General features: G+C 35.4%; 1 protein-coding gene across 1 annotated transcript in view; it reads left to right on the forward strand.

Annotated features, from left to right (window-relative positions):
* Diaph3 (diaphanous related formin 3) overlaps positions 1 to 13,057 on the forward strand; it is a 523,261-nt gene that overhangs the window by 47,022 nt on the left and 463,182 nt on the right. The window contains exon 3 of the mRNA XM_023702376.1: positions 697 to 861. Coding sequence (XP_023558144.1) covers positions 697 to 861 — 165 coding nt within the window. The remainder of the gene's footprint in view (positions 1 to 696; positions 862 to 13,057) is intronic.

Below are 13,057 nucleotides of genomic sequence, written 5' to 3' on the forward strand. Positions count from 1 at the left end.
TTGAAATATAAGTCTTGGTTCTTTGTGAAGAATAGGAATTATGAAATTCAAACAATTTTAAATAAACAAGTAATTATGCATTTTCCAGTATCAGTGAGGTATTTGATCTCATTGTAGAAGAAATCTCATAATTAAAATATAGCTTTATTCCCTAGGGCTTTATGTACCCTGCTATGTAGATGTTTAAAAACTTCACATAAATCCCGTCCTGAGCAAAGAGAAATGTGTTATCAGGCTTAGTAAGCTATGAAGATAAAAGCAGAACTTAGTCCTGCCCCCAGTGACATGTTTAGATATTTGGTAGTGAGGCCAGCTGGTGGCCTGGGACCAAAACACTTAAGTACTAATTTGGTGCCACCATTATATTATTTAAGTTGCCTTTGTAAAACTTAGTTTACTAATCTATAGAGAAAGGTCATCTATCACTAAAATCTCAAATACCTATAATTATATGACTTTAAGATTCAAGGAATCTTGTGAGGTTTATGTGATTTCTCTTCAGCTGTAAGACAGGAATGATACTGAAACCTTTCATTACTTTTTATATTTTTAAATCTTAACTGTTCTAGTTCTGAATGCTTTGTGATGAAAATGACCATGATGATGTAACTTATTCTGTGTTTTCCATTAAAAGGATTAGGTAAGCGTTGTTGGGAGAGGAAATACTTACTTGTGCTATTTTATCTTTCATCCTAGCTAGATAAATTTGCCAGCATTAGAATTCCAGGGAGCAAGAAGGAGCGACCTCCTCTTCCTGCATTTTCAAGCAGTGACTGCTCAGTGGCACCTTCAGAGATGATGGAAAACATTCCAAAGCAGCTGTCAGAGAATGAGGTCTTACAGTTATTTGAAAAGATGATGGTAAGAATTTTGCTTCTGTGTATAGTGACAAAAAGCCTTAGTTTTTGTTTATGTCAGTTGATTTCTTAAACATACTTGGAACCCCTGTTCCACAGGGGAATTCCAGATGTCATTTAGGAAAGCACTTTAGTCATAGATTACTTTTGAATCACAAAAAAGAGTGAAGAAGAACATTACACCAGTTTTTGTTTATATATAGTGCTTGTTTGGTAAAACAACCACTCCAATGTATCAACTACCATATCTGTTTTAAATAGATTGAGTGGTTTGTCTGAGCTCAGTAGTTTTGAAGATGATCACAGTGCTGTGAATCAAGTGTACTTACTTTTTTTTTTTTTTTGACCTTGTTTTATTTCTTTTTTTCCTTAATGAGTGCACGCTCTTTATCTGCATTGGTTATCTCTTTAGAGTTGAATGCAATTCATTTGGAGTGTACCTTTTATCGTAGATACATAGCATCTTTGGGCCCTTCTTTATTTGGTTCTTGACTGTGATTCACTGACTGACTCAGCTTCTGGTTTTTAAGCCAACTGAATTAATTTGACCACTAATCCAACTAATTTGAAGTATTTTCAAAACATTTACCATAACTGAATGCTACTTTCATACAAATAGATTTATTTACATATATAGTTTCTATTTTTAAGTTGCTTATCTCCTAGGATTCAAAACAAACATTTGAAAAATTAACTGAGTAAGAAATGCCAGAAGGCAGTATTTAACAATTAAGTTCTTTATAATTTCAGTTTATGAAGAAACTACTTTAGGTTTTGAGATACCTACTTAGCTTTGTAGGAAAACAAGAGATAGGATGATATAATACATTAGGGGTATGTAGTACAGGGGTAAATTTTAACTCAGGTTTGGATACTAAGAGGGAAAATAATTTCTTGGCGGAAAGAGCAGTAAGCAGAGATGTAGAGCTAGGGTACAGATAGATCAGGAAAATTAGATTGGAATGATAACTGGGAGTGGACAATTCCTAAATTTTCATTACTGAGAGTATGTTTTTAGTTTTTACTTTGCATATAGTTTACAAAATTGAGGCTGAAGAAGCTGATCTGTTATTTGCCAGCTCTTGGTGAAGTGCTGATTTTGGTTTGACCATGCATGTATAACACCTCTCTTTTGGCACCACGAGTTCATATAATTTTAGCCTAGGACAAAGAAATGTATCATTTTCTTGCTACCTTTTGCCACTGTTAATGAGACTTGCATGGAAGTAGCTTTGTTCTGCACTATCTTTGAGGACTCAGGAGGTAAAAGGGCCTTTCCTCTCTCTCATCTGTGAAATGTAAGTGGAATACTTACTTTAACTATCTATGAAGTTCTGGAATGGTATGCTACTTTTTTTTTTTTAATGTGTTTTGTACAGGATCTCATTACACAGCTTGGGCTCCTAGTGATCCTCTGGTTTTTAGCCTCCCCAGAGCTGGGATTACAGGTGTGTACCACCATCTGGACTTGGTGTCTGGCTCAGTTACCCCCTGGGCAAGGCCGGCACAGCATATGGTGCCAGGGATTGAATCCTGGTCTCAGGGCTTGCCTAAACAGGTGCTTAGTGTGCTGAGCTATCTCACTGGCCCTGGAATGGTACTTTTGTGGATCACTTGTGACTAAATTTAAAAGTTTTTAAAAAATTACAAAGATAGGTACCAGCTGAGCAAGCAGATAGTGCCTTTGCGCTGAGCTGCATTTCCAACCACTCTTCCCTCTTTTTTTTTTAAACTTGCTAAGTTGCCCAAGATGGGCTAATAAGACTTATGGTCCTGTTGTCTCAGCTTCCCCTAGTGTTGGGGTTACAGAGATGTACTGTTGTGCCTGGCTATAAGTAGCTTATTGATGTGAAACAGTTATGGACTAATTACCTTTTTATTTTATTTTTTTGGTGGCACTGAGGATGGAACCAGGTCCTTACAGATGATAGGCAAACTCTACCGCTGAGCTACATCCCCAGCCCATTTTATAGACTTTTTATTATTAAACATTATTATTAGTGTGGAATATTATTGCTATTTAAATATTTTATGTCCATAAGCAGTTAAAAGGACAAGTACCTAGAAAATACTAAACGGAGTTTATGCTAGTTTTTGATACACTTTAGAGGAAGACCATCAATTATAACAGTATGTATAGGACAGATGGATATAGGCATTGTTGAAGTGATTACAGAAAACCTTTTTTAATTACTGGGCCAGATGACTTATTAAATCTTAAACAAGTCTGCTTGGCAGAAGATCTTTTGAAATCAAACTCCCTTTACACAGCACAAGTAAAACGAAATTGTTGCTTTCTTAGAGCTGTTCAATATGCTAAGGAACAAGGTAGTTACAACTAAGGTCTTTTTCAAAAATGAGGAACAGATTCCTTCCCTCTTTGATTCTTTGAGTGTATTACAATATTCTGAAGGGGAAGATTGCTTTTAATTCTGAAGCTGAATGCTAAAGAGGCTGAGGAAGGGTATTTACCTTCCTTAAATGTGGGTTAGTGATATACCTGAGGTTTTTCAGGATACTATGTTCAGGATACTATATTACAAAATTAAATTGCTTTTATGGAAAATGTTAGATATAAACTGAATTTGATTTTTGGCTTGCTGGTACCTATAATGTGCTTATTAGTAAGAAGTCTCCCAAGAACGTAACATTCAGTAATCAGCCATGTTAGCTTTCTGCATTTGTACTGAAAAGTTTTATACTATTTAAAGTCCTTTATGTGGATTCTTTGTTTTGGCAATGCATAATTTAAAGAATAATTATTCTTATTTATTTATCACTTATCAAAAGTATTTAATTTTTATGTGGAGTAAAATCTCTCATGAAGAACACCTCTTGTCACTCCTCTAGACAGTCCTTTGAAAGCTGTTACTTGATTACTTAATCAGTGTGAAGTACAGTGTCACACTTAAGGTTTGTACTCATTTTATCTGCACTCGGGAAGTTGATTTACTTGATCGCTATAGTAGTCTAGTTTCCATGTCCTTTACTAAAACAGGATTTTTAAGGGCATTTTCCCTGTTTTACTTTTTATATTTAAAGCTGAACTTTTAGCTCACAGCTTCACCTAGTTTCTCTGTAGATCTTAGACATGTGATACAGTCGTCTGCTCATCGTCCATATAGTCTTGACTTTTTGGAGTCCAGGTGTTAAGCTTTTCACTTCTCAAGTTGACACAATGGATTGACCACTACAGTTGCCTTTTGCATTTCTTTCAGCCTTGTGTTTTTGATTGAGGTGGGCATGATGAGGGAGAGTTCCGAGTGACTTGTTTATTGCAGCTGCTGGCTCTTGAACCATCCCTCTCAGCTTGTATTTTCCTGACCCTGGATAAAATGCTAGGCAGGTCCCAGAGCTTTTTTATTGTCTGCCAGTAATAATGACACTGGATTAGTATAAATGACAGAATTTTCATTGAAAGGTAGTTGATCTTTTTCCTCCTTCAAGCTTGCTACTCTGCAGTAGGGGCTGTCCCTGCATGGGTTGGACTCCTTGCTTTCCTTGTTTCTTTTCCCTCCGTTACACCGAAGCTGTCTCCTTCCAGATTAGACTGGAAGTAAGGCTAGGAGGAGCAAGCACTTGCTGCAGTAGGGTATTAATATCTGCCCTTGGTTTCCTAGGAAGTCTTTTAAGTTTCCTGTTGTTGTGTAACAAGTTACCATGGCTTTAGGGGTTTAAAACAACACAGACGTGTTACAGATGTGTAGATTAGAAATCCAGTTTGGCATCAGTGGTTTGGTAGGTTTCACATGGTTGAGGTTAGTGTCATCCTATTAAGCTCTTAAGCTTTGCAAAGGATTTTTGTAGTTCATTCATCTAATTCTTTGAAGGTGTAGAACTGAGTTGCTTGTTTCCTTGCTGACTGAAAGCTGGGGTCTACTTTTAGTTTCAGGAGCCTTCTGCCCCGTCCTTCACATGATGCCCTGCATTTCAGATGCTTCAAATCTCTTTCATGCTTGGAGCTTTTCAGGCTTCTTGTTTTAATGTGCCAGGCTTGGGTCTCTATCCAGAGTAAGTTCTGTGCTTTAAAGGGCTCATTGTAGATTGGGCTCACCTGGATAATCCAAGATAATTTCCCTACTTAAAGTTTATTATTTTAATTACATTTGCACAGTCCTTTTGCCATGCGATATAATACTCAGCAGGTTCAGGTGTTAGGGCAGTGGGCCTCTTTGCAGGGGCCAGCCTGCCTACTACAGATATGGAAGATGATAAATGCTGATTCCTTGCCCATAGGAATCATGGCCTTGCTTCTTCCTAATCTCACTTGTGTTTTCCATGTTATTACTGACTTTTTCTTTGTTTATCTGCCCTGTCTTTCATAAGTCCAGTTCATTGAGTTACCTTTTAGATATAGTACTTTTAAGATGGCACAGGCCTGAGTTTTCCCTGGGATCCAGATTCTGCTAATAAATCCTTTGTCTTGTTCCTATAGATCCCTTTTCTACAAATGATAGTTCACTCTGACTGTTTTTACCAATCGTGTATAATTTTTGCAGTGTTTTGTTTCTGGTGTTGACCCCTCTAACTGTAAAAAACATTAATCAGGCTTTCTTTGCATCATGCAGTTTGATGACCATTTCTGCTTGTTGGCATTTCTTTTTGTTTTAGGTACTGTGATTCCTCTTTTCCTCTCCTAATTGTAGTCCTCTTTGTCTAGTTCTTTTTTTTTTTTTTCTCTTCTCTGCTGTCTTTATTTTTTGAGTGTTGCCTTTGGCCCTCCTTTGCTTTTATGCATGGCGGTTTTGTCTGCTCTCCTACTGGAGGACAGAGGCATCCTCTATATGCTGATGTCTTGCTATGCCTTGTACTGGACAGCAACTGCAGTCCAGATTTGTAGAAGATGCCAAACCTCAACACATCAGAAACATAGCATATTGCTTAAAAAACCCCAGCAAAATCTTCCCTGTCTAGGAAGATTCATATTCCCTGAAATATGAGTCACAATTGATACCAATAGGAGAATGTTCATGTACTTTTACCTTTCTATCCTTAGTAGATCTGATTGTATTTCTCCCCTGCTCTAGTTCAAGGTTTGTTGTCTCTTGCTGAGCTATCGTATAAAGGACTCCCCCCATTCATCTCATTGTACCTCTACCTGAGATCTCTTCACAACTTCTATCTTAGCCCAAATATTCCTCCCTTTAGTATCTTCTCATGCAGCCTAGACTAAGCAGTACTTACCCTGCCTTTCAGAGCTGCTGTTCAGGAGTGACTTGTGTAACTTTGTTTTTATTTTTTGTATATCTGTCTCTCTATTCAGTTAACTCCTTATGTTATCATAACTCAAAACAAAGTCTATTGAATGAAGTTCAATTTCCTAGCTTCAAAGATTTTTAAGATACATTTTTTTCTTCACTTTAGATGATAGACTTAGGCAATATTAGCTTTAATTACTAGTCTGCTCCATAACACAAAAACATTAAAGTGAGTGGAAGAGAATCATGTACTTCATATCATACCTTTTGCTGTTGAGAAGGAAAAGCTATTTAAGAAGAGCAATCTATTAGGATGCTATCATTAACAGACATTAAATGAGTGCCAATGATATCAGAATCATTCAGAAAAAAATTAAATTCTGAACATTCTGTCCAGAATTGTGGCAAGTGTGGAAAAAATGGCCTAATAAGATTGCTCAAAGTATTTAAGAATGAATTGTGATGCTCTAATTTTTTCCTGGGAAGATATTTATCAAGTTTTGTCCCTAATGCAGGAGAAAATGGATTTGTAAAATGCCATCACTGTCATCTCTTTAGTGTGTTTGAATTATCTCCTGGCATTAAGAGCTTAGATGACCTATTTCTACATTGGCTTTTTTTTGTGAGGGGGAAACAATGTCAATAATACTAAAGGCATTCACATTTGATTTTAAAACAATTTTCAGTGTATACTATGAAATTGAATCTATTTTTGTTCAATGATATTTTCCTAATAATAGCATATTTCAGGCTACAAAAGTATGGAACATTGTAATAAACAATACCATAGACATAATTGAAATTACCTGTGTACTGCTTCCAATTCCATGCTTTTCTGTTCCTTCCTTTCTAGAGATGAACAAGATCATGAATTTCAGTCTCAGTCATTAAAAGCATGTTTTTTCTCTTGTGTATAAATCACAAATGTAGGGCCGGCCAAATTGCTCAGTGGATTAAAGCATCTATAAGCAGGTGCAAGGGCCAGAGGTTCCATCCCTGGGCCTACCATGCTGGCCCTGCCCCCAGGGTGTGCTGAGATGGCAATTGAGACTGGGCTTGGTAGTGTGCTCCTGTAATCCCAGCTCTTGGGAGGCTGTAAACAGGAAGATCACTGTGAGTCCAATCTAGTAGTGAGACCCTGAACACCCTGTAGACCCTTCCCTAAAATACAAAAAAATAAAAAATTAAAAAAGAAAAAAGAGATCACAAGTGTAGAAAATTCCCATTTCTCTGAGGTATATGATGGTAAAGAGCTGAATCAATGTCACAAAATCCTCTGATACTGTACTTGAGTCCTACAAATAAGGATATTATCTTCTGTAACCACAATACAACTAACAAAATCATTGGTTTATTTCTACTAATGAATCTTCTTATGCTGTTTATCACTGATGACTTTCAGAATCATATATTACATTTGGGGTGTCATGTTTTAAAATCCTGAGTATGGAATAGCACCTGTCTTCTCTCTCTCTCTCTCTCTCTCTCTCTCTCTCTCTCTCTCTCTGCATGTGTAAATTTGAACATTTTAAAGATTACAAGCTGGTTAATATGTTGAATGTCCCTTTGCAAATCTGTTGGATGGAAATAGTTTATTTCTTACTTTAAACAGTTAATTTTAAGGTTGCAAGTACAATTGAGCATCTTTCCATATACTTATTAGCCCATTAAGTCTTTTTCTGGAATATCCTCTACGTATCAGTTGCCTGTTTTTTGTTGGAGTTTTTGGTCTTTTTAAAATTGATTTGCAGAATTTATCATACAGCATGAATTATACTCATGTATCTAGTTTATTTTTATTGTAGATCTATGGTCCTAGTCTGGGTCTTGTCTTTCATGTTTGGTGGGGAAGTTGAAGACTAGAAGTATGAAGTTAAGTATGGTCACATTTTGAATATTTTTATGACTTGGAAATTTTGTATGTTACGGAAAAAATATATCTCAATATCATAATTCTACATATAAATTTATTTTACATGTAAAACTTAGAGTAGCATATTATATATATCTATGTCCAGTGTGAATTTAGATCCATTTTAACCCCTCACATAGATAACTAGTTTCACTAGCAACATTTATTAGTATTGTATTTATTTACTTATTTTGCGGTACTGAAGATTGAACTCAGGACCTTGGGCTTGTCAGGTAGGTGATTATGCTGCTGAGCTCCAGCCAAGTATCATATTCTTTCCTATCATTTGTTATGCCTTCAGTGTTACAGGTTTATTTCTAAGGTTGATTTAGCCCATTAATTGGTTTGCCTGATTATGCATTTAAATCTATTATTTTAGTCACTATAATTATGTAATAGACATTAATTAGTTGGTTTGTTTAGCTCTGCATTTGAATCTATTGTCCTAATTACTTTAGTATTTAAGATTCCTTTTTCTTTTTCAAATTCACCTTGGCTATTCTTGACCTTTGCCTTTTACATATTAATCTTAAGGTCAGTTAAATATCATTACAAACCCTGTGGGATCTTTATTGGAATCTCATGAATTTACTGTTTTAGACAAAATTAATACCTTTGAGATACTGTACTAAATTTTTCCATCTATGAGCATTATATATATATATATGTATATCTGACTATATCTGCATGTATACACATCAAAGTACATTTAAACTTTCTCTTTATAAATTGTAAAGATAAAACTTTTTAACTAAAAGTCTTTCACATCTTTTATTAGAGTTATTCCTCCTGAATAACTCTAATAACAGTATTAGGTTTACTATTAATACATATACAGTATGTAAAATATTAATAATCTACTTTAATCATAAAAGATAATCCATCAATTAGTGATAATAATGAAATAATTCATGCCAGTAAGGGATGGTTTCACAATTTTAAAGTGAGAACTGGCATTCATAGTGTAACTAGAAATGGTGAAGGAGTTAGTGCTGATAAAAGGACTGCTGAAAATTAAATATACCACTTTGAAATGATGACACAGAAAAGTGGCTTTTGTTCTCATCAGTTTTCATTTGCGATAAACTGGGCTTTTCTTGAAGAAAATGCCCAGGAAAACATACATTACCCAGGAAGAGAAGAAATTGCAGGCCACACGCTTGTGAAGGATAGAGCTAAAATTGCTATGTGCCAATGTGAGAGCTGACCTCAAGATAAAGCCTCTCTTGGTTTATTGCTGTAAGACCCCTAGAGTGTTCAGAAAACATAAAGTCATGAAGAATGGGTAGGGTCATATGAAGATCTAATGTGACAGTCTGGGTAGTGAGAGTGCTTTTTCTTGAATGAATCAGGGAGGTTTTCTGTTGTACTGGTAAGCAATATGTAGAGAACAAAAGTTTACCACTCTGATCTTTTCATCATGAACAATGCTCCTGCTCACACAGGAGATCTGGAAGAATTGGTTGAAGGATTTCCATGGCTACCAGTTGAGTTTCTTCCACCTAATACAACTCCTCTTTTGCAGCCTATGTCCCAGCAGGTTATAGCTAACTTTAAGAAGCTGTACACCAAGGAACCATTTTTAATGTGATTCCAGGTGGTCTCAGATACAGATTTAAACCTTAAAGAGTTCTGGAAGGAACATTACAACATGCTTTCCGGTGTGGGATTCCTTGAGAAATCCTGCACCCATATTTCTAAGGATACTGAGATCAGCCTGGAAGAAAGTATGGCCTAAAATTATACAGGAGAGGGACTGTGAAGGCTGTGTAGAGGAGCTCCTGCCTTTAGTTTGACCCTATCATTGATGACAGTGTCACTATAACAGTGTCCGTAGGCTTGCAGGTATACAGTGGTGATGTTGAGGAACTGGTGGAGGAATACTCAGAGAAATTATTCACAGAGAACTTCAGCAACTTCTGGCAGAGCCACAGAGAATGGCAGCTGAGGAGCTTTCTGAAGAGGAAGGAGAGTATTAACAAGCAGTGTAGCAAAATTCTTTTTCTGAAATAAAGGGAATCCTGAAAAAATGGACAGAGCTACAAACATTTGTAGAAAAGACCCACCCAGACAGAGAAATAGCCATTCATTGCATTCACTTGCTTAACGACAGTGTCACATCATACTACAGAACAGCATTAAAAGAAAAGAAACAACCTTAGACCAAATTTTACTTCTGAGAAGGTTGAGACCTGGTGAGCCAGAAGCAGGTGGTAGTGCACTGCAGACTCTCCCAAGGAGAGAAAGGGCACCAGAGAGCCAGATTCCTGATGTTCCTACGGAAAGGGATTCTCCTTCCAAAAGTAACCACCTTCCACTTCATCCTTCCTTCCTGCAAACCAAAGATGCCGGTTTGAGTGGTGAGTACAATATGAATTATTGTTTCTGGTAAACTAGGCATATTTTACAACTTTTTGATAAATACACTAGGAAAATTGTTATTGTTTCTGGTAAATTATGTACATTATACAACCCTTTTTTATCATGAAAAGGTTAGTTAATGGCTGCCTTGGGAGGTTCAGAGTACATTATGGGTATTTCCATTTATTTCTTATGGGAAAAATAATCTTGACTTAAAACCAACTTGAGTTAAAACCAGGCCTTGGGAATGAATTCAAGTCAAGGGTCCACTGTATCAAGATGTCTGTCTGCTATTTTCAGTTTTGTAGTTGCTTTCGCAGAGTATCTTTCACAGAGATAAACTTACAATCCCAAGAAAGAAAGAAAGCTCAACTGAACTGGTAAAATTAAATGTTACTATTTATATTTGATACTGTAGAGGGAAGGAGTATTCATGTAGCTAAGCTTAGTCTATGTTGCTCCACTCTAGTATCTACTAGTGATGTTTCTTCCTTTTTTCTGTTTTTTTTTTTTTTTTTTTTCCTCTTTAATCCATAGTGCTAAGGATTTGTGCATAGGTATTTCTACACTGGGATAAATGAATACCTGTTGTGCTGAGCATATGAGTTATACCTTACGGGTCACCAGATGTCAGAATGAGAAGAAAAGCCAACAAAGACCTCTTTGTGTCAATTGTCTAATGTTTATTGGCTGCTATGTACTCCTACCAGCAGTTATTTTATTTCAAGTATTAGTATTCTTTACAAATTTACTTTCCTGTATCATGAGCATTTTGTAATCTTACAAACTAAAGTATATTTGGCGTTGATGAGATAAAAATGAGAGAGGTCCCTTGGGGATGTTTTGTCTGATCTATTAGTTGTTACCTTTTTCCCTTTCCTTTGGATAGAAATTGAAAAGTTCAGGGAAAGGTGATCTAAGAGCAATCCAAATAATCCAAATATGAGGAGGAAGAGGAGGAAGAGAGAATAGTGTAAGGCAATTGTCAAGTTGATTCACGGCTTGTGTTGATCAGGGGAATAATGTCGATACTTAGTTGTTTCTTCCAGATCCAGATAAATGAGAAAATAAATGATTTAAGAGCATTGAATTTTGCCTGGTGGTACTTTGTAGCATCAATAAAATGGTTAGAGAAATTTAAAAGGATAAATATTACAGTAATGTTTAAGCCGGCTGTTTTATCAATTAGGAGATTTGCAGCCATGTCTTTATACAACACCTAAGGCCTTTTTTTAGTCTCATTTTCTTCCATAGGAAAGTTAGCCTTTGTACCTTAAGTCAAATAATTATTTTCTTTTTATATAATTTACATGGAAAGGGTCATTTGTTTAGAAGAATTGAAGGCAAATAAGTAAATATGAACTTTAAAATCAGCTCTAGTGTTCTTATCTGTAGGATATTGTAACTTGGCTGTGATTGTAGATGGTTTGGCTTGTGCCTGCACAATTATGGCAAGGTTATATTCCAAAATAAATTAGCTTTGTGTAGCACCCTTTATATTCATCTAACATTTATAGTATATAAAAGTGATACTTACATTTTTTCTTTTCTTTTTTTTTGTTTCTTTAGAAACAAAAAACTGACATTAGAATAAGTTGAGATTTGATTATTAATTTATACTCTTCCTGTAAACTACATGTAGAATATTTGGTCAAATAATAATGTTTATAGCTTGTCAATTTCTGGGTAAATGTCATTTTTCTGATTGATCTTTTATTAAGATTAATCATCTGTCTTCCTATTAATTTTAAGAGATTAAAAAGAGCATGGATAGAATACTGAAAATTTAAGTCAACTACTGATATAGTGAATAAAATTACCTCTTTATAATATTTGTATAAAAGATTGTTATAAAGATTTATACAGAAGTAAAAAGTAGCTGAACATGTTAGTACATGCCTGAAATCCTAGCACTCTTTAGGCCTGAAGCAGGATGATAGAAAATTTGAGCCCAGCCTGGACAACTTGATGACTTAGTAAGATGCTGTCTCAAAATAAAAAATAAAAGGAGCTGGGATATAGCTCAGTGTGAAGGCATAGGTTTAACCCACCATATGTGAGAAAAGTCATGGATAAAAGAGAAAAAATTTATAGTGTTAGTGTTATTTATTGACATCTTGAACATGAAAAGGAGCAATATAGTTAATTCCAGGTTTCAAGTTCTCAGTGGCATTTGTCTTTTTGACTTCCTATTTATGTCTAAATGGAATCTAAAAAAAAAATACTGAATTGTAGAACTAATCAGAGTCATTTAATCTGTCCTATTAGCTTTTCGTTTTTTTGGTTGTTTTGATTTGGCTCTAAGCTATTTGTGGTAGTAAAAGTCTATCTTAAGTTAGGGCTAAGCATGAGTGAGACCTTTTGAAATAAAAACAAAAAAACCCTTTTGAAATGGTATGATGTGGAAGAGGAACTAAATGTGATTAAGAACAGAATTGCACACATGTAAGAACTGTGGATAAACTTTTCCTTAGAGCATATTGAGCTCTCATGTCCCAGGAGAGACATAGGTTATTGCTGTAGATCTCTCCTTCAGATGCTCAGCACATTTGTGCCTCTAGTAACATAATGTTATCAAGAATAATTATGTTGTCTTTAATCTGTGAAAGTAAAACACTGTTGAAATCAAATGATTGCTGTTGACTTAAAAATTGTTTGGTTTTGCTATTCCTGTACTTTTCAGTTTTTTATCTTCCAATATTATATGTATTGATTCACATAAATGTTTT

Source organism: Octodon degus, unplaced genomic scaffold (genome assembly GCF_000260255.1).
Source record: "Octodon degus isolate 3935 unplaced genomic scaffold, OctDeg1.0 scaffold00150, whole genome shotgun sequence".
Lineage (NCBI taxonomy): Eukaryota > Metazoa > Chordata > Mammalia > Rodentia > Octodontidae > Octodon > Octodon degus.